Source organism: Rhipicephalus sanguineus, chromosome 10, assembly GCF_013339695.2.
Source record: "Rhipicephalus sanguineus isolate Rsan-2018 chromosome 10, BIME_Rsan_1.4, whole genome shotgun sequence".
Lineage (NCBI taxonomy): Eukaryota > Metazoa > Arthropoda > Arachnida > Ixodida > Ixodidae > Rhipicephalus > Rhipicephalus sanguineus.
In genome coordinates, this window is record NC_051185.1 from 125,725,452 (window position 1) to 125,748,109 (window position 22,658).

Genomic DNA, 22,658 nt, shown 5'->3' on the forward strand with positions numbered 1-22,658 from the left:
TTCCGAAGGGGAAACAACTCGACCGACTTCGTGAAGTGATCTGTGACAACCAGGAGAAAAAATTGTCCGCGTATCTACGAGAACTACGCTGCAAATGTTGTCGAAAGAGGATAGTCTTCCGCCGGTCGTTTGTTTTCTGCCGGTCGTTTCTGCGCCGTCCCAGCGCCGCCTAAGAAACACTAGGGTCTTTAGAATTACGTATTTATCTATTTTCTAGTGAAGGAACATACCATCTAATACTTACGTATTGATGTTGCTCCTCAGATATGCGTAATATTTGCTTTTTGATCGACAATGTTCACAAGTATGAACGCAGCTACCAGTTTAAGAATGCTGGCGTTGAGCAAGTGGTTAAACTTTGGCCGGGTGGCTGAATCGTGTGACAGAAAGACACAGACAGACCAAAATTTCTGCGTTTAAGTATCCCAAGAAAGACTATCGTCTTTAAAACATGGCCTCTCCAGCTTCTTGGGAAAGGTCCCATAATGTCGCAGGCCGCGACTTGCCAGGGTTGTTGGCTGTCGATCGGCTGCATGAGCCTGGGAGGCTTGCCCTCACGAGGCTTCACGCATTGGCACACGCGGCATGAGCGGGCGTAGTGAAGGGCATCACGCTTCATGCCAGGGCAGGTAGCAGAGCGGCACAACTTGTGAGAAGTCTTAAGGCCACTCGCATGTCCGGTCGACCGCGAGTCGTGGAAATAGCCGAGGGTGGCTTTCCTTAGACTGCGGCGTATCACCACCTTGAAAGACTCCTGGGGAGCTTCTTCAGATGGGACATAGTGCAGGAGAACGCCATCAGCATCAAGCAGATACGAGTCCAGCGTGCCCGCAGCAATACCAGTCTGCGTCCGGCACTCGGCGCCGACAGCAATACCAGCTGTCCGTTCGCGCCCGGCGGCTTGACCGCCACGCTCCTCTCGGGAGCTCAGCTCTTTGAGCCCGTCAACAATTTGACGACAAAATGGATCGTCCTGCGGTGCCTTGAGTAGGTCCTCTCTGCTGCTAAAGATACCGGCGGACGTAGCAGGGTCTACCAGGTATGTGTCCTCACCCGAGGCGGTCGACTCGAAAGTCATTTCGCCGTCGGGGTTCGCGCCTTTCGACCCATTGGATCCAGGGGCCCCGGAGTCTGCTTGGTGCTACTGCTCTGGCGAGTAGCGGACACAAGTGTCAGACGCCAAAACGGGCGGCACGCGACAAGGCGCGTCAACCACGACGTTCGAACTCCCTTTCCGGTATAGCTCACAACAAAATTGTACCGCTGCAAAGTCAACGCCCAGCGCGCGAGGCGGCCCGAGCGCTCGCGCAAGCGCTTAAGCCAGGTGAGTGCCATGTGGTCCGTCTCCACCACGAATGGCACACCGTCAACGTAGCAGTCGAACTTGCGGAGAGCAAAGACTATAGCGAGACATTCCCTTTCAGTCACGCTGTAGTTGCGCTCGGCGGCGTGAAGTGACCGGCTCGCAAAGGCGACTTGCCGGAGGACGCTGTCGTGCTCCTGAAGCAGCACCGCCCCGAGGCCCAGGCCGCTCATGTGCGCTTGGACACCGAACTCCCTGTTGAGGTCAGGCAGCTTCAGATCGGCTGTGGCCACTAGAGCTTCGGGTAGCGCCTTAAATCAATCAATCAGGATTTATTTTCAGCTTCAAAAACACGCAATGAAGCTTGGTGGGTACAGACAAAAAAGCCGTAGATCAGGCTTGACAGGGTCCGTACCCCCGGGCGTGGCAAACATGGCATACAGAGTGTACAGAAAGGCTGATCGGGCACACGGCAGTTCTCTTCACTGGAACATCATAAATGAGACAGCACCTGAAATAAGGCAATGTCCTAGGTATGTACACAGCATCTAATGAAAGAAAATATGTACGCAATAAAAAGAAAAGAAAAATCGCAGCATATCCACGGAGTGAATGATGATGAGTGGGCGAAGCTGCGGAGGTTCATCGGTAAACCGTGAATCTTCCGTGAATTCTGCCCAGTACATCATCACTGACGTGAGATCGGGCGCGTTTATACTAAAGGTTCGATGAGTTATGACGACTTGCAGCTCACTTTAATTTTACATGTACGCTGTGAATTTTCATTGTTCAAAAAACCATTGCTTTAGAAAAATCTGGCGTCTTTCGTTAAGCAGCTGGCGTCTTTTCGTTTTGCTTTAGAAACATCTGGCGTTCTTTCGTTTTGCTTTTACAAAACATCTGGCGTCTTTCGTTGGTTTATTTCATCAATCAACGGCGTTTTGAACAAAATTTTTATTGTTTAATCACGCACAGGAGAAATCTCACCAGGCACTACCTTGGAGGGAAACAATGGCTGCTAATGGGAATTAGAGACAGAAGAAGTCGGCTTTTAGCTAACACTTACACTTCTACTTGTACTAACGTTTCCTACTGGAACATGCCAATGGCTGCTAATGGGGAATGAGAGACAGAAGAATACGGCTTTTAGTTAACGCGCACGCTGCGAATTTTTTATTGTTCAACAACGCACAGGAAAAATCTCCCACCGGCACCACCTTGGAGGTCAAAGCGTAAGACTTGTTACGGACTACGACTACTACTACTACTACGACGACGACGACTACGAGGGACGAACGGGTGCCGCCTTAAGGAGCTTCGCCCCTAAAAGGCACTGGTACAGCAGATTGAGATGCACTCGATACACATAATTTTATCATCACACAGATGCGAATTAAGTACGCGAAAGTGTGACGTCTGTTACTCGGAATTATTAAGCAGCTACTAGTGATACCCCGCGGTCTGCGTTCTGAAATATGCGAGTCCTTCCACTCTGATCCGCAATGCGCGCACTCTGGGGTATCCAAAACTTACCACCGCATTCGACAACCATACTTCTGGCGAGGGATGTACCGCTACGTGCAGATGTTCGTTCGCTCCTGCCTCGATTGCCAACGTTGAAAACTTTCAACGCACGTGTCGCCAGCCGGTCTACAACCATTACCTTGCCCTAACCGTCCGTTTGGTCGCGTGGGCATCGATTTGTATGGACCACTTCCTCTGACGTCGGCTGGCAACCGCTGGGCCATCGTCGCTGTTGATCATCTAACGCGATACGCCGAAACCGCCACCCTCCAGCGGCTACAGCGCGCGATGTTGCCTCCTTCCTGATACACCGATTCATGCTGCGTCACGGTCCACCCCAGGAGCTTCTCAGCGATCGAGGCCGTGTCTTCCTGTCCGAAGTCGTCGAAGCCATTCTCAAAGAGTGCCATGCTGTTCACCGCAAAACTACTGCTTACCACCCGCAGACGAATGGCCTAACTGAACGCTTTAACCGCACGCTCGGCGACATGCTCTCAATGTACGTCGCCGCCGATCAAACAAATTGGAAAGCCATTCTGCCCTTCGTCACCTATGCCTATAACACCGCCCCTCAGAGCACTACTGGTTTTTCACCCTTCTTCTTACTGTACGGAAGGCACCCGTCGCATACCATCGACACGATACTTCCATACAAGCCGGATCCATCGAAGTGTGTGCCTATTTCTGACACAGTCAGGCTTGCTGAAGAGTGTGGCGAGCTTGCCAAGACCTTTACGACGCATGAACAAGAGCGGCAGAAGAGCATTCGTGATGGCACTGCCACTTCTGCGCCCAGGTTCCTTCCTGGAGCGCTCGTATGGCTTTCCGTCCCTACCACTGCAAGTGGGCTCTCGTCAAAACTGCTGCCGAAATACGAAGGCCCCTACCGTGTCGTCGAGCGCACATCCCCGGTCAACTACCTGATCGAACCCATCGAACCATCTTCAGACATGCGCCGTCGAGGGCGCGACATTGTCAACGTGGAGCGCCTCAAGGCCTACTATGACCCGCTCATAGCGACCAGCTGTTAGGTCGCCGGGCGGCTCCCTTTTCGTACCCGGGGTAATTGTAGAGAAGCCTTGGAACATAGTAATGGGTTGCCCTCTCCAGCGCCTTCTAGTGGGTCGTCCTTCCTCTTTGGTTGCTTCTGAAATGACGCCGCTCGCGCAGGGAGTTCGTGGCTTGCCGTGACGGTCGCCATTACTCATTGTCGTTGAGTGCTGTCTATTAAACACCTTAACAATATATATATTATATATATATATATATATATATATATATATATATATATATATATATATATATATATATATATATATATATATATATATATATATATAGGATCAGTTTCGCTTGTACAAAATGTTGCGTGCGGATAAAGAAACGATGAAATTGCGCGCCTGAACGACCGTGGCGGCTGCTTAAGCTGGCGCTCAAGATAGCCGACGAGTGGCTGAAGCTCCAAGTCATCACGCTGTTGCTGAGCCAAATCATACGCTGTGGTGGTAGAGAGGAAACTGTCGTCGCCATTAGGTCATGAAGAGTCGGCTCGACTGGAGTGCGTGACAGGCAAGGCGTTGCCCTTCATAGGAGGGAGGGGGGGGGAGGCCTGATAGACATAAAGTTCCTTACAGTTCCTAGGCATAAAGATAACTTTTGCCAACCACCACCCTTGTTGGGCGTATAACCCTAGATCAGTTAAGCCATTGCTTAGTTACAAATCTGGTCATTCAAAAATAGTGAAGAAGGGCATCGCTACATCTACCCTCGGGGCGGCGATTCAGTAATCGTGCAGGCACCAAGTGGAACAAAGCTTCTCTGAACAGGTGTGTCGCCTTCAGGCGGCCGGCTTCCCGACACGTGTCATCACTTCTGTTTGCGAAGGTCTGCTACGTCAGATCAAGAAGGGAGAAAAAAGTGTTGAAAAACAAGAGAGGTCAAAGAAATGTGCCACCATGCCCTACAAGCATAGATTAGCCCATGGACTAAAAAATGTGGCATCAAGGTACGACGTACAGGTACTATTCACAGCAGGAAACAAATTAGGAAAATTGTGCCCTATGGTGAACAAAAAACATGATAGAAAAAGCTCTAGCCAAAATAAGTGCGGTGTGAAACACAGGGACGCTTCAATACCCTGTGCACTAGGGGTAGTGTACAGAATTCCCTTAACATGTAAAAAAGCGTATATCGGGCAAACGGGGCGCTGTCTCTATACACGATTAAAAGAACACTCCGGATCCTTCAAGTCCTGCACGCACGCGAATCTGCCTTCGCACTGCAGCACGTGTGGGTGTACGCCTTTGTACAATGAAACGACAGTGCTCTTCAAACATAGTGATCAGATGACAAGAGAACTGGTAGAAGCCTTCTATATCAAAAAAGAAGGGGAGTCCTGCGTTAGTCAAACATCGGTATCATTGCATGAAAAAGAAGAAATGTTAATCAGTAGCATGTTTGTTTGACAAACATTTTTGTCGCGCCTGCGCAGTCACTCGCAGCATTAAGTCTGTTAATGACGTAGACAAGGTCCCTCGCTGGCCCCTCTGCGCATGTTCTATATGTTTATCGCAAGTGTTCAAATTATTTGTTTGTTGCAATAAACCTTCAGTTGAGAGTCAGCGCTTGTTTGTGTTCCCTTCTATCCGTCCCGTGAGTGTGTGCGCTGTTACCGGCGATAACGGTCCAGACAAGACAACAACATGAAATTCAGAGTCGAGTATATTCTCTTGGTGCAGATTGTTCATCCGTGTCTTGGCTCTTGATGCTTTGAGATATGGCCGCACATCTAGCCATGTTGGAAAATATTGAGCTGGGGTCTCGGAGGAGATCTCGCACGGATGCAAACTCCAGGACCTTCCCATCACCCATGACCAGTATTCTGAAAAAAGAAAAGTGTATTGCTTAGTGGAGTCGTAAACTCTTATTTCACCCAAACTAGATGCGACGGTGGGCCATATGTATTCCCCTTTGTGCAAACGTATGGAAAAGACACTTACGAAGTGACGCAAACAAGTGGTTTGACGGCAGCTCAGACGGTATAAGAACATGCAGAGAAGTTGGATATACCACTCAGTGAATCAACGAAAAAAAAAACGGTAGATACACTCTCGAAAAAAAAATGGCCGCCATCCAGCGAAGCTGTATCAAACCACACATGCTGATGGTAATTCTAGCAATAATCGCTTTGTGGTCGCTGTAGTAGACTGTGAGTGGTTCGACGATCATTTTCAGCAAGACGAATTTGCTCCTTTCGTACAGAATTGTATTCACGATGTTCTTCTGGAATTTTAACTTCCGTGGTCTATCCATGGCAGTGTTAAAGGGCCCCTAAACCGCCCAGAGGTGGAAATTTAGTTGTGGCGTTGCACTTGTGAACTATTCTACAGCGAACGCGTTCGCCAGCTCATCTGTCCACCTCTCCAAATGCCCTTCTTCAGCGTCCGATGTGAAAACGCAAGGAACGCGCGCGTCTGCTAGCAGAGGAGCACGCGAGCGCGAGCGTCTGTTGGTGGTTTAGGGGCCTGGCGTTTCGTTTTTAGTCCACGGAGACGAAACCGTCGCGGGGCAAAAGTATACAGATTTCCTGTAATATTCAGATATGTAGCACCTAAACTGCCAGTAACCAATTCAATACACAAGTAACTAAGCCTACGACCATTGGTCTCAGATTTTCAGAGCTCAGTACCTTCTAAGTCGCTACTCTTTATTGACTAGCACATCACCATCATCATCATAATCATTGCCATCTGTGTATCTTACATCCACTGCAGGCCTCTCCCAATGATCTCCCGTACTGCTTGAGCTGCCTACATTTTGTGCCTGCAATTTTTTAAACTTAGTCGCATCATCTGACCCCCCTTTGTCGTCCTCGGCCGTGTTTCGCATCCTTTCGCATTCATTCGGTCGCTCAACTTGACCATCGGTTATCGGTCCTTCTCATGACATGACTTGCGAAGGTTGATATTTCCTCGCAAGAACTATATCGGCTACCCCTGCTTTTTCTCTCATGCACTCTTCCCTCTTACCGTTTCTTGGTGTTACTTCTGTCATTTTTCGTTCCATCCCACTCTGTGTGACTCTTAAAGGGACCGACAACAGATTTTTCTCGACCCAGTTTTTTACGGCGCGACAGGAAGCTCACCCTTCGTAGCGTTTGTAGCTGCAGTAAGTAGCTGCGGTAAGTGGCCCGTCATGAGTTGGAATGTCTACTCTACGCGCACCAGGCCACGACCTACTGCCCTGCTGACCAGCACAGATAGCCGGGCTTTTATGGGAACGCGTGTCCCATCTCTCGTTCAACCGCTCGCCGTTGGTGATGCTTGTGTAAAATGTTCGTTAAAAGTTTCGTGGTAAATTTAGTGGTGAAAAGATGTGCTTTTCGAGGACTCCGGAATGACAGCTGCAGATAGGTGTTCTTGCATGCTTTGAGCACACTTTTATCTTTAGTTTTAGCGGAATTAGAGGTTATGTCAACAGCGAAGGTTTATTGTGTGCATCATTGTAGTTTCTTTTTTGTCCTTTCTTGCTAGTTTCTTTCAGTTGTTTGGTACCACGCAGTTCGAAAGCACGAATGCACGTGCTACAGCGGGTGTGTTTGAGATAGCCTACCTTTTGGCGTAGGAGATTAGGTAAGTCATTAGCGGAAAATTCAATTGAGATAATTGTGCTTATTTCTTTGTACCGGTTTTTGACCTCTGTTGCTTTGTTGTTGTTTTTTTCTTTTCTGCCACCCCGTGGCTGATGTGTATGCGCGCACCGACCACTTGTAACCACATAGAATATTTGAGTTCTCGGTTTTGCACTATATACATAGTGACAGTGTGGTGTTTTGAAGTGTAATTTATTGAATGAGTTGTAGTACGCCGTGTCTCGTGGCTATCTGGCGCGACATTACTTTTTTAACACGCGGACACCGGTGTACGTGTCTAGTTAACCATAGTCAGAAAGATTGAAAGACCGTAAAGTGTTTATTTTGCGGGGTGAGTTTGAAAATAGAGGTTTGTGCGAATGAGGAGGCAGAAGAAGCTGACGTCATGTGCAGATAATGTGAGGTCGAGGCGAAAGTGGACAAAAGGATGGCTGCCCAGAGTGAGCTATGATGAGAACCGTAGAGCTAGAGAATGCCTTGGCAATGGAACGAGACGAAAAGAAGGCTGTAGGAGAAAGGTTTAAAGCAACCAAGGAAGAGCTATTGAAGGTTGTCAGGATGAACAAAAAAGAGGCAAGTGATGGCGGAAAGATTAAGGTGGTGACTCCCAGCACCGTAGAGGTGAAAAGGGCAAGTGCAATGACCACAAGGGCCAGCTTTCGAAAGGCAGTTTTGAGGGAGGGAGGGGAAAAAGCACCAGCCGTGACTCACGCTGATCACCAGGTCAGTAGCCATGCACAGGTCACTTCAGCAGGAAAGCTTGAACACGTTATTATTGTTGGCGACTCGAAGTTGGTTAGATGGCGACCTACTGGAAGGGCGACCCTTCCAGTGGGTCGCCCTCTTCGGCTCCTTTCGGAGAGAACGCAGCTAGTGCTGAGAGTCGGCTTCACCTTGACTGTCGCTGTCGTGCATCGTCGCCGAGTGCCCGCTAATAAACGTCTTATAAGGGGTTTTATTCACAAAACCAAAGGCCTGGGTTCAGCGGTGTCAAACACTGTAACGCGCGCTCTCGGTCGGCTCTTCGTCTTTGTCTTCTTCCACTCCTACTCGATGCTGTCTCGCTGTCTCTCTTCCCCACTACACTTGCCCCGACGTCGAAGAGGAGCCATCCTGGCGACTCAAGGCGAAGCAAGCACAAGCGGATCATAATAGGGCTTTAAGCGGCTGACGTGGACTGTTTCACCGCCACGACATCGTCTGTCGGTGGGAGGTGTCACTGGTTCGACGACGTAGTTGACCGGCGACGTGCGTTGAACGATGCGGTACGGACCAGTGTACTTGGGTGCAAACTTTCGGGAGAGGCCGGGAGACTGGAACGGAATAGAAAGCCACACGAACGAGCCGACGGGGAAGGTGTGTGCAGGCTTGTCCTGATCAATTCGTTCTTTTTGAATACCTTGTGCGACGGATGTAAATGACCGCGCTAAGTGGCGGCACTCTTCGGCACATTGAACGAGTTCGGAGGCCGGGCCTTATTCAGAAGCATCCGGGCGGTATGTAAGGATTGTGTCAAGCATCGACGAGGGCTCACGTCCGTATAAGAGAAAGAAAGGTGAAAACCCAGTAGTGGCTTGTGTGGCTGTGTTATACGCATACGTCACGAACGGAAGCACCAAGTCCCAGTTGGAATGGTCAGATGATATGTACATGGAGAGCATATCACCGAGAGTGCGGTTAAAGCACTCCGTCAAACCGTTCGTCTGCGGGTGATAGGTCGTGGTGGAGCGATGAATAATATTGCACTCAGTGAGAAGCTCCTGGACGACTTGCGAAAGAAAGACACGCCCTCGATCGGTGTAGTGGGGAAGAGAGAAAGCGAGACAGCATCGAGTAGAAGTGGAAGAAGACAAAGACAAAAAGCCGATCGAGAGCGCGCGTTACAGAGTTTGACACCGCTGAACCCAGGCCTTTGGTTTTGTGAATAAACCCCCTTATAATTTGGTGGAGTCGCTGAGTAGCCTTCGAAGCTGGATCTACGAAGCCGCACCTTACCTCCAGTGTCAGCAATGCCGGAAGAATCCACCAACCAAGGTACCTCCCAGATTCCAGCCACTGCATGTCCCGGCGTGTTGCCACTGCGTCACCCGCCGATCTTCAGCGGCACTGACGACCAAGACGTTGAGGAGTGGTTGGTCACATACCACAAGGTGAGCGCAACGAACAAGTGGGACGATGCGGCTAAGCTGACTTATGTCAGCTTTTACTTGGCCGGCGTCGCTAGTCTCTGGTTGCGGAATCACGAAGCTGATATTACCAACTGGGCTTCGTTCAAGACGGCCTTTTCAGAAGTCTTCGTTCGCCCCGCTGTACGAAAGCTCCGCGCAGAACAGCGACTTCGTGAGCGCGCGCAACAGCCAGGAGAGAACTTCACCAGCTACATTGAAGACGTTGTTGACTTGTGTAAGCGTGTGAACCCATCGATGCTCGAAGCAGACAAGATCAAGCAGATTCTCAAGGGAATAGCCGATGACGCATTCCAGATGTTGTTAGCCAAGGACCCACAAACCGTAGCCGAACTGGTCAGTTTGTGCCAGAGTTTCGACGAGTTGCGCAAGCAACGCGCCCAGACACGACGCTCTCTGGAACATCGTGGCTCGATCGCAGCTTTCACTCTCGGAGACCAGAATTCCATGTTGGCTCAGATAAAACAGTTTGTGCGTGAGGAGGTCGCTCGGCAGCTCTCCATTTTATCAAGCACGCCCGAACCAGCACAGACACATCATCTGGCCCCAGCTATACGACAGGCTATCCAAGAAGAGGTAACTGACGCTTTGCCTTTCCCTCGTTCACCACCTCTGGAGGCTGCGCCCTTGACGTACGCTTAGGTCGTCGCAGCCAGAGCGCCCCGTCAGCCAACTTATTCTACCTCGCCGGTGCCTGTTCAGTCATCACCAGTTCCGTTCGGCCGACCCGTCGCTACGTTTCTTAACCCGTGGCGCACCGCAGACAACCGCCCTATCTGCTATTCTTGCGGCTATGCAGGACATGTGGCACGTTTGTGCCGCCGCCGGCCTCTCCTCCACACCGATACCATGCCACGATCTTCGCACGACCCTCGACGGTTTAGCGGCACAACACGGCCACAAGAATCTTCTTCCACTCTTACTCGATGCTGTCTCGCTGTCGCTCTTCCCCACTACAGTCTTTACAGTTTGATGGAGGTGCCATGCCCTTAAAGCAACTTCGGTCTCCATTCGATCCCCTGGAGATTCGATGCTGTAACGTACCATCTACCATGCCGCAAGACGCCGCCCAGCAGACGCCGCCTCCCACGCCAACCGCTTCTCCCGGTGTCCCCCGTATCCGCGACCCTCCTGTCTTCACCGGCGTGGATGGCACCGACGTGGAGGACTGGCTCGCGATATGCGAACGCGTGAGTGTCCCCAATAAATGGGACGAAGCAGGTAAACCGAGCAACTTGGTTTTTTTTTTATTTTATTTTTTTATTTACAAATACTGCAGGCCCTGTTCGGGCCCAAGCAGGAGTGGGTAACAAATGTCAGTGATAAAATTACCTCGCGGGTGTGGCAGGCATGTGGTACAACAACCATGCATCCGATTTACCGGTGTGGTCCGATTCCAAGACAGCCATTTTCGACGTGTTTGGCCGCCCTGCCATTCGCAAGCTGCAAGCCGAAGAGAGTTTACGTGAACGAGCTCAGCAGGCCGGTGAATATTTCACAAGGTACATTGAAGACATCCTTGACGTATGCAAGAAAGTCGACGCGAGCTTGTCGGGATCTGACAGAATGAGGAATATTATGAAAGGCATTGACGAATATGCCTTCACCATGCTTCTGGCCGAAGACCCTCGCACGGTGGCAGAGGTCATCACGCTGTGCCAATGATACGAGGAGCTGCGCCGGCAGCGCTTGATGACCCGTCGCCCGCCATCGCGCGCCGCTGATCTCGCGGGCTTATCGGCCATTGCTGACCACTCCATCTTGCTCGCCGAAATCAAGTCGTTTGTGCGTGAGGAAATTGCCCGACAGGTCTCTCTACTGGCTTTCGCTCCACCGTAACCTTTTGAACAGCCGTCAACTACACTTCTGCCTCCCCTCCGCTGAGCGATTCAGCAAGAAATCGCAGAGGTCATTGCTGAATACCACCAGCCGCCTCAAGTACCTGCGCCACTAAGCTACGCGTAAGCTGTAGCCAGGTCACCCCCAGCGATTCCTGTTGCTGGTCCCCTCAGTTACGCCGAAGCCGTCGCCAGACCCCACGCCTTCAATGTGGCTGTGCCGCCTACATACGTCGGCTTCATCCACAGGCCCCGACTGCAGCCCATCTATCGCGTTCTGCGACATGGATGGCACCCGCGAACCGATGGCGCACTTCCGACAACCGCCCCCTGTGCTTTGCGTGCGGTTGCGCCGGTCTCGTCGCACGCTATTGCAATCGCGTGCAGCCGCTTCGGGTCGCATCAACCCCCACAAGCCAATCAAGCCGCCCTTATTATGTCAACCGCCGCCTATGTCACCGACGTCCCGCCCCACACCATCTACCAGCCGTTCACCGTCTTCACGACGCCGCTCGCTGTCACCGATGCGGCCACGTCCGGCCCCACGCACGCGAGCAGGAAAACTAGTCGTCGCAGTCCACGAGGCAAGGGCTCTGACGCTACCGAACTGCGAAAACCCTCAGCGAAGCCGATCGAACGGGATAGACGTTTTTGTGGACGGTGTTCGCGCATCTGCCCTTATCGACACTGGAGCCGCCGTATCCGCTGTGGACGCTAAACTTAGCCGACTACTACGAAAAGTGACGACGCCACTTTCCGGACTCTCTCTACGTACAGCCAGCGCCCAAAGTATTCACCCGACAGCGGTATGCAGATCCCGTGTCATCATTCAGGACGCTCTGTACGCCGTCGAATTCATCACAATTGCTTCACGCTCTCACGACGTCATCTTGGGATGGGATTTTCTCGCCCGCCACGACGCCGTAATTCATTCGCACCAGCTTAAATAGAGATCTCACGATTCTCAGACTTGACGCCAGTAGACAGTACATTCCCTGCGATCAAGGTACTCGTCAAAGATAACACCACAGTTCCTGCAAACTCGTCAACGGCTGTGTCAGTCCATTGCACCGGTCTCTCCGACACCATTGCGCTACTTTTTCCATGTAACCGCGTTTTCACTAGGAAAGGCTTGCTGGCGCCATTTGCGACCGTGGAAGTCACTCAGGGCGACACCGATATTTTTGTTACCAACCCATCCCTGTTCATTCTTACATTGGTGCGAGGGGAGTGTCTCGGCAGAGCGGAACACCTCGAAGACGCACAAGTTATGGACGCACCGGGTGACCCGCACTGCGCCAGCTCCCGTACGCGCAGTGCTGCTTCCACATCTGATCCGTCATCCGCTGATGTATTTCGTTCTTAGATTGCTGACAACAAGTAGAAAACAGCGCTACGAAACGGGACAAAGAAAGGGCGCAAACGCAGCGCCGTGTTTGTGCCCTTTCTTTGTCCCGTCGCGTAGCGCTGTTTTCTACTTGAAGTCATGCACCAACCAGCCCAAATTCGTACCCTGCTGATAACCTTACGTCGGTGGAGCGTTCCCAGCTTCTATGCCTGTTGGAAGAATTTCGTTCTTCGTTGGATGTCGCGCAAACTTCTCTCGGCCGCACTTCTGCTGTCACGCATCGCATCGACACTGGCGCCCAACCACTACTGCAACAACGTCCATATCGCGTATCTCCAGCAGAGCGTCGTGTAATTAACAAGTAAGTTCAAGACATGCTTCGCCGCGATGTTATTCGACCCTCAAACACCCCATGGACGTCTCCTGTCGTTCTCCTTGCGAAGGACGGTTCTGTGCGGTTATGTGTGGACTACCGACGGCTCAACAAGATCACCCGCAAGGATGTTTATCCACTGCAACGAATCGACGACGCGATTGACAGCCTCCAAGGAGCAGAATTCTTTTCATCGCTTGATTTGCGCTCAGGGCAAGTTTCCATGACTGATGACGCTGGACCGAAGAGAGCCTTTGTCACGGCCGACGGCTTGTACGAATTCAACGTCATGCCGTTTGGAGTGTGTAATGAGCGCGCGACCTTTGAGCGCATGATGGATACCGTTCTGCGCAACTTGAAATGGCACACGTGCCTATGGTACCTCGACGACGTCGTCGTTTTCGCCCCGGACTTCTCCACGCATCCTCAGCACCTACGGCATGTTTTGAAGCGTTTGAGCGACATCAGGCGACATCAGGCTGCAACTGAATCTCAAGAAGTGCCGATTTGCAGCACGGCAGCTGACGATACTAGGATACTTGGTGTCCAAGGAAGGAATTCTCCCCGATCCAGCCAAGCTTCGGGCCGTGACAGAGTTCCCGAAACCTACGTCCGTCAAAGAACTGCGCAGTTTCGTAGGACTATGCTCCTACTTTCGGCGCTTCATCCGAAACTTCGCGACTATCATATCGCCGGCACAGAGTTTCTTACAATTTCCTAGAGGGAAAACTGGCGCTGCTAGCTGCTGTACGCATGGGAATGCTGGGATATGTGAGTATATATATATATATATATATATATATATATATATATATATATATATATATATATATATATATATATATATATATGTTGGTATCGTTCATGAAGAGCCCGGATACCTCGAAGACGCGTCTGGCTTCAACACGTTCCTTGCGTCAAAATGGTTGATTTTGTACTAAAGGACCACGTAGTAAGCTATTTCTTTATTATTACACAGAAATAAGTTTTATTTAACTTTGGAAACTTATGCGTTGATGTAAAATTTTACGAAGCGTAAAAAGTAACGAATGGCCGTTAAACTTGGAAGGCAGACGGCAGGGTCAGCGTTCACTTTGCGACAGCTTGTCGTGTGTTTCTTTCTTGCGTTGTTTGTTTATGCCGTAAAGGTGAGGGGACATTTATTTTAGAATATAATACGCGTGATTGAGATCCACTTATAAAAGTTTTGCTTAAGAGAAGCTTTATTTGCGCAGCCGTATCCGCTTTTTAGCCGAAGCCTCGCTCAACACCAGCCAACACAAGCGTCGCAGACACATATACCATCATTCCCATCGCGCCAACGGCGCCCCTTAAAAAATTCGCATAGACGGTTGCACCAGCCCTAGGTATAGCTGTGAGAAGCTCTATGATCGCCGCTGACGAAGCTCTTTGGCAGCAACGGGCCCCTCAATTGGTGATCGTGAAAGTGCGACGACGCTTTCGCAAAGCTCCGTCGTTTATTGATGTCTCCTCCCATACTATGCCACTATGACCCTGCGGCCCCTACAGAGGTACACGGACGCCAGCTGTGTTGGCCTTGGCGCTGTCCTTGCGCAGCGCAAACAGGGGTTCCCTGAATATGTCGTGGCATATGCAAGCCGTACGCTTGCTAAAGCCGAGACCAACTACCCCGTTACGGAGAAAGAATGCCTGGCAATCATCTGGGCCCTTACGAAGTTCCGACCTTATTTGTATGGTCGCGCATTCGATGTCGTCACCGACCATCATGCACTGTGCTGGTTGTCCTCATTGAAGGATCCCTCAGGCCATCTCGCCCTTTGGGCACTTCGCCTGCAACACTACGACATCCGCGTGCTGTACCGCAACGGACGCCAGCATGCTGACGCCGACGCCCTGTCGCGCTCTCCCTTGCCTGACGACAATGCCCATAGCTCAGTGTCATACTTTGCCGTTTCTTCCATCGATATTCACACGATTGCTACCGAACAGCGCACGGATCAACGGGCTGCCCCACTGATACACTTGCTGACTGATCCATCGGCCACACCATCCACTCGCGCGTTGCGTCGTCAAGCCCACCATTTCGCCGTTCGCGACGATTTCCTCCACCGACGCAGTTACAACGGCGACGGCCGCCAGTGGCTACTAGTAATACGCCGCAGTCTGCGTTCTGACATATGCGAGTCGTTCCACTCTGACCCGCAATGTGCACACTCTGGGGTATAGAAAACCTACCACCGCATTCGCCAACGGTACTTTCGGCGAGGGATGTACCGCTACGTGCAGAAGTTTGTTCGCTCCTGCATCGATTGTGAGCGCCGCAAAACTTCAACGCACCTGTCGCCGGAAGGTCTGCAACCTCTACCTTGCCCTGACCGACCGTTTGGGCGCGTTGGGATCGATTTGTATGGGCCACTTCCTCTGACGTCCGCTGGTAACCGCTTGGCCATCGTCGCTGTATACTACCTCACGCGATACGCTGAAACTGCCGCCCTCCCAGCGGCTACAGCGCGCGATGTGGCCTCCTTCGTGGTGCACCTATTCATGCTGCGTCAAGCCGGGTTCACACTACAGTCGCATCTGTCACAAGTGTCGTATCGCGTAATGGCTGCATTGTCCGTTTGCGTTGCTAACGACCTAGTATGTTCACATTGAGCTTTTCGGTAAGGTACGTTTTTTATGACGCGCCAGTCACCGTTCTGAAAGTGCGTTGCGTCTTCGCTACAATTGTTGCAGTCTAGCAAGGTTCGCGTGTTTGGCCTTGGCTGGGCCGGCTGGACTAAAGGGGATACGTGACGATCGCTCTAATTACGCATGTCGCGTCTGCCCTCTAGTCCGGCTGAGGTCCGGCTAGGGCGGCCAGTTTGGCTTCTATGAATGCCTGTTCTGCCTTCATGAAGCAATGTGGAACATCGCTATACGAGTGCAAAAAAAGGTTCTAAATTGAGCGACAACCAATAAACGCCACGAAAGTATCCTACTAAGTTATGCCTGCGTCTTCAGCAACCAATACGCGCATCGCCGCAGACACTATATGCTGCAGCAAGTATTTGGCTTGAAGGTTTCGCAGCTCGCGCGTTCTCAGCGATCGTTCAGCTGCGATTCCATCTCTCAAAATTCCAGCCAGGCGTCGTTCTGCAGCTGCTTGTCGCAATACGATTTCAGAATATGGTCGTACAGTGCGGGCCTCTGCCGCACTTCTACGAGTATTTCATCACTGCACAGCGAAGACGCTTCCGCACGGTTCATGGTTACTGACCACGGGCAGACAACGCAATAAACACCGGCAAACCAACTGCCCAGACACGCTACTGCATGACTTTTAAGATGCGCATGTAGACGCGGAATCTGGGGAGGACGGAAGCCCCGTGAACGGAAAATGAACACCGAAACTGCTTTGCCCATTGGTCGTACGTAACGGTCGCATCAGTAGTTGTAAAAGCCGCGGGCCCGCCAACATTTACGCCACAAACGTTACGTACTTTACGCTAAATACAACAACGTCTGAACAAACTCATTACGTTGATTGCGTTACGTGACGATCCTTACCGACGATCCGTACGTTGCGCAGGAGCTGCTCAGTGAGCGAGGCCGTGTCTTTTTGTCGGAAGTCGTCGAAGCCATTCTCAAAGAGTGAAGTCTAGAATTTGACGAGAACTCGTCTGGCGAGGAAAGATCGTGGTCGAAGAAAACGTACACTCGCCAACTAAAATAAAACAACAACAAAATTTACGCTTCGGCGCCCAGTACGGGTGCCTTGTTCACAATGAACGAATGCATGTTGCTGTCAAAGAGTGCAACGTTGTTCACCGCAAAACTACTGCTTACCACCCGCAGACCATGTGCCTCACCGAACGCTTTCACCGCACGCTCGGCGACATGCTCTCTGTGCACGTTGCCGCCGATCACACCAATTGGGATGCTATTCTGCCATTCGTCACCTACGCCTACAATAACGCCCCTCAGAGCCTACTAGTTTTCCCCCTTTTATTGCGACAGCAATTATATGGACACTCTCGGCTGGATTTTGCCGTCGCCGTCGCCGCCGTCACGCACCGTGTATATATATATATATATATATATATATATATATTGTACTGAATATGAACGACAGACGCTCCGCTGTTACGGAAGACGACGACGACGATCGGTGGCCGTTGTTGTCGCTCGCGCACGCGCTCGCCGGTAGCCAGACCTGCCTGATAAAGAGCCTTTCGCAAAGCAACGTCTGACCCTTTCTTGACGTACAACACCCCTATTTTAAGTGGTGGAGGAGCCGGGGTTCCCGTCAACCTGGAACTTCGCAATCGGACGCTACCATCGCCTTTCACCATGACTGCTCCCGGCCCTTCGCAAGCTACCGCAACCACGACAGTCTTCTGTACTGGTGTGCCTCGGCAACGCGACCCACCCGTATTTCGCGGCGACGACGAGCACGACGTGGAGGATTGGATCGTCGAGTACGAAATAGTAAGCGCTTCCAACAAATGGGACGACTGCGACAAGCTCACGAACGTGCGCTTTTACCTCGCTGATGTGGCCAGCCTCTGGTTTAAAAACCATGAACGTGAAATCACCACCTGGTCGACGTTTAAGGCAACCATCGCCGCGGTCTTCGGTCGTCCCGCCGTGCGCCGGCTTCGCGCGGAACAGCGTCTGCGTAGTCGAGTCCAGCGCAGGGACGAGACCTTTACAAGCTACATCGAAGATGTCTTGTCTCTTTGCAAGCGCGTCGACCCATCTCTTCCCGAACTCGACAAAATCAAGCACATCATGAAAGGCGTCGACGACGATACGTTCCAGATGCTCGTTGCTCGAAATCCTCAGACTGTCGCCGACGTGGTCCAACTCTGTCAGTCGTACGACGAGTTGCGAAAGCAGCGCATCTCGACGCGACGTGCAGCCGATGATACAGCCGAGGTTTCCGCCCTTGTCAACGACGTCACCTCTGATCATACCATTTTACTGCCACATATAAAGCAGTTTATCCGTGAGGAAGTTGCGCGTCAACTTTCCCTTGTCGCCGGAACACCTGAGCCAGTGACACCATTAGACCCACGCCTGCGCCAGGTCATTCAGACACAAGTAGCGCAGGCACTACCGCCATCGCCGCCTGTCACCACACCGCTGACGTACGCTGCGATCGTTTCCAGACCACCGGCCCCAACTGTTTCTGGCACCTACCGGGACACCGGGTCCTTCTACACTCCGACGCCGCCCACACGCATGGTACCCCTTCCTACATCCGGACCTTCTGCTGTTAGCCCATGGCGTACCTTCGACAATCGGCCCATATGTTTTGCGTGCGGTTTTGTGGGGCATATAGCACGCTACTGTCGCCGTCGCAACCTCCAGTCTCAGGACGGTGGGAATTCCACAAATCAAGCTGCTCCGTGTCCCCAACGACCTCCTTCTCCTCTCGCCGACTCGTTTTCCCCACGACGCCCTTTCGACCCCCGCCGGTCATCACCGCCCCGTCGCCGATCCGTTTCCCCGATGCATCGCCGCCCTAGCCCCGCACGAGAGGAAAACTGACAGCCGCAGTTCCGGAGGCAAGAACTGCGTTGTCGTCGAACTCTTCAAGACCTCCTCTTTATCCGCCAAACGAAATCGATATACAAGTAGAAGGTGTCGCCGTACGTGCACTTGTCGACACAGGCGCTGTAGTTTCTGTAATTAGTGAAAAACTGTGTCGCAATTTGAGAAAAGTCACAACGCCGCTTACCAATCTTGCCCTGCGTACGGCGACCTCGCATTACATTGCACCGACGGCTCAGTGCACAGCTCGCGTTGTTATTCAAGATGTTTGGTATGCCGTCAAGTTTGTCGTTCTTCCTCGCTCATCCTACGACGTCATACTAGGCTGGGATTTCCTTTCTGACCATCAGGCCCTCGTCGACTGCGCTCGTGCTGAACTGACATTGACGACTCCGTGCCCTGACCTCGACGACCGCAGTGCGCCTAACGTATTTGCCGCAGCCGACGTCCACATCGCGCCTTTGTCCGCCGTTCTAGTGCCTGTGTTTTGCCCTGCTGCCACTAACTCGACCCTACTGTTTCAACCATCTATAACTAGTGCGCGCCACCGAACCTTCCTCCTCCCATTTGCCATCATCGATTTTTCCAACGGTTCCGCGGCACTTTACGCGTGCAACGTCTCTGCTTGCCCGTATATCCTACTACGTGGCGAGTGTCTGGGGACCCTTGAGACCTTGGATTGCATTTTCGAAGACCCAATGCTTCCAGACAAGCCATCACTACCGACTTGTGCCATTACACCTGCAACTGACACCGAAGTTCCTATGGACGTGTTCCGCAAATCTATCGACTCCCACCTCACGCCTGGGCAGCAGGAACAGCTGGTCAAGCTCCTCCAGCGTTTTCGAGCCTCCTTCGACCGCGGCCAGCCTTCCTTAGGTCGAGCGTCAGCTGTTGTTCACCGTATTGATACCGGTCAACAGGCACCATTGCGGCAGCGTCCATACCGTGTGTCAACTGCCGAACGCCGTGTCATCAGTGACCAGGTCGATGACATGCTCAAACGTGGCATAGTCCAACCATCCAGCAGTCCCTGGGCCTCTCCAGTTGTGCTGGTGAAGAAGAAGGACGGATCCATCAGATTCTGCGTGGATTACCGGCGTCTCAACCGAATCACCCGCAAGGATGTCTATCCTCTGCCGCGCATCGACGACGCCTTAGACTGCCTACAGGGAGCAGAATTCTTCTCTTCGTTAGATCTGCGCTCTGGATACTGGCAGGTACCCATGGCGGAGGCCGATCGCGAAAAAACAGCTTTCGTCACGCCCGACGGGCTCTACGAATTCACAGTCATGCCCTTCGGCCTGTGCAACGCGCCAGCTACATTCGAGCGAATGATGGACACGATCCTTCGAGGCCTCAAGTGGAATATTTGCCTCTGTTACTTAGACGACATTGTCGTCTTTTCCACCGATTTTTCGACCCATTTAGCCCGCCTTGAGCAAGTTATCGCTTGCCTCTCCGCCGCGGGACTGCAACTGAACTTGAAGAAGTGCCACTTCGCCGCTCGAAAGCTTACGATTCTAGGCCACGTGGTTTCGAAAGACGGCATTCTCCCTGACCCAGCCAAACTTACAGCCGTTTCAGCGTTTCCCAAACCGACTACCATCAAACAGCTCCGAAGCTTCATTGGTCTTTGTTCTTATTTCCGGCGCTTCGTTCGCAATTTCGCGACGATCATCGCTCCTTTGACCAAGCTCCTCACCGGCTCTAGTGATCTTTCGGCGTGGTCTCCCCCTTGTGACGATGCTTTCAACGAAATGCGCCGCCTCCTTACGTCGCCGCCTATTTTGCGACACTATGAGCCATCTGCACCCACAGAAATCCACACAGACGCTAGCGGTGTCGGGCTGGGCGCTGTTCTTGCGCAGCGGAAAGGCGGCTTTCAAGAGTACGTCGTTGCCTACGCAAGCCGAACTCTCAGTAAAGCCGAAAGCAACTATTCTGTCACCGAAAAGGAGTGCCTGGCTATTATTTGGGCGATCGAGAAATTTCGGCCTTACGTGTATGGACGCCCTTTTGACATCGTGACTGACCACCACGCCCTTTGCTGGTTGTCGTCACTAAAGGATCCAAGTGGTCGCCTCGCCCGATGGGCGTTACGCCTACAAGAGTACGATATCCGCGTGGTGTATCGCTCCGGCCGCAAACATTCGGACGCCGACGCCCTCTCCCGTTCGCCCCTTTCTTCTGACCCTGCCTGCTGCACAAGCCCTCTCTGTGATACCACTGCCCTCACCATCGCCGACATGCCATCTGAGCAGCGCAAGGACCCGTGGCTTGCATCCATTCTGGACATACTGGCTGGTCGGACCGCTCCTCCCTCTACTCGCACGTTGCGTCGTCAAGTCGAGCACTTCACCACTCGCGATGACGTGCTTTACCGACGAAACTACACACCCGGTGGCCGTCAGTGGCTACTCGTCATTCCACGTCACCTGCGGTCCGAAATTTGTTCCGCATTCCATGATGACCCCCAATGTGGCCACGCAGGTTTTCTCAAGACGTATTCTCGGATCAGGCTCCGATATTACTGGCGTGGTATGTACCGTTTTATTCAACGGTACGTTCGGGCTTGTTCCACATGCCAGAGACGTAAGACTCCTCCTCAACACGCCGGCGGGCCCTTATTACCTTTGCCGTGCCCCTCCCGGCCGTTCGACCGCGTCGGCATCGACATTTACGGTCCCCTTCCGAGCACTGCAGACGGTAACCGTTGGATCATCGTTGCCGTCGACCACCTCACGCGGTACGCCGAAACTTCACCTCTTCCTTCATCTACAGCAAAAGACGTTGCCAGTTTCATTCTGCACAATCTCGTCCTACGTCATGGAGCACCTCGAGAGTTGCTAAGTGATCGTGGCCGCGTGTTCCTCTCCGACGTCATCACAGCATTGCTGCGTGAGTGCCGCGTCGTCCACCGTACCACAAGCGCCTATCATCCCCAAACCAATGGAATGACAGAACGCTTCAACCGCACCCTTGGTGACATGCTGTCTATGTACATCTCGTCAGACCACTCAAATTGGGACCGAGTACTACCGTTTATTACGTTCGCCTATAACACCGCCATTCAAAGCACTACTGGGTTCTCCCCTTTTTTTCTCCTTTACGGACGCGAACCTTCCTGCACCATGGACACCATTCTTTTGTACAGACCTGACGCCTCCGAGTCCACGACTCTATCCCAAACCGCTACATACGCTGAAGAATGCCGCCAACTGGCACGGTCGTTCACAACACAAGACCAAGGGCGCCAGAAGCACCACCACGACGCATCCACTGACGCTCCATCCTACGATCCAGGCTCGCTCGTCTGGCTGCGTGTCCCTTCTGCTACTCCTGGCCTTTCCACCAAGTTGGTCCCCAAGTACCACGGCCCATATCGTATACTCCAAAAAACATCACCGGTGAACTACCTCATCGAGCCCATGGAACCATCTCCTGACCATCGTCGCCGTGGCCAGGAAATTGTCCACGTGTCTAGAATCAAGCAGTGCTACGACCCTCCCGTGTTTACTGGTCCCTAGGTCGCCAGGATGGCTCCTTATTTCGCGGGGAATAATTGTACTGAATATGAACGACAGACGCTCCGCTGTTACAGAAGACGACGACGACGATCGGTGGCCGTTGTTGTCGCTCGCGCACGCGCTCGCCGGTAGCCAGACCTGCCTGATAAAGAGCCTTTCGCAAAGCAACGTCTGACCCTTTCTTGACGTACAACACCCCTATTTTAATATATATAAAAGCCCCAAAGAAAAATAGTTCAGAACAATGCTTCCGAAGCGCGGAATCAAACCAGGGACCTCTTGCTCCGCAGCGAGTGGCGCTATCCACTACGCCACGAAACGCAGATCCTCCACGTAGCTAACGGGGCTAACGGCTTTACCGCTGGACGGACTCAGAGACGGCAGG

General features: G+C 52.2%; 1 protein-coding gene across 1 annotated transcript in view; it reads right to left on the reverse strand.

Moving 5' to 3' along the window:
• Positions 1 to 5,530: 5,530 nt before the first annotated feature.
• Positions 5,531 to 22,658, reverse strand: part of LOC119406727 (ATP-binding cassette sub-family C member 3-like) — a 122,767-nt gene continuing 105,639 nt past the window's right edge. The window contains exon 10 of the mRNA XM_037673460.2: positions 5,531 to 5,708. Within this exon, the coding sequence (XP_037529388.2) occupies positions 5,537 to 5,708 (172 nt within the window). The 3' untranslated portion in view covers positions 5,531 to 5,536. The remainder of the gene's footprint in view (positions 5,709 to 22,658) is intronic.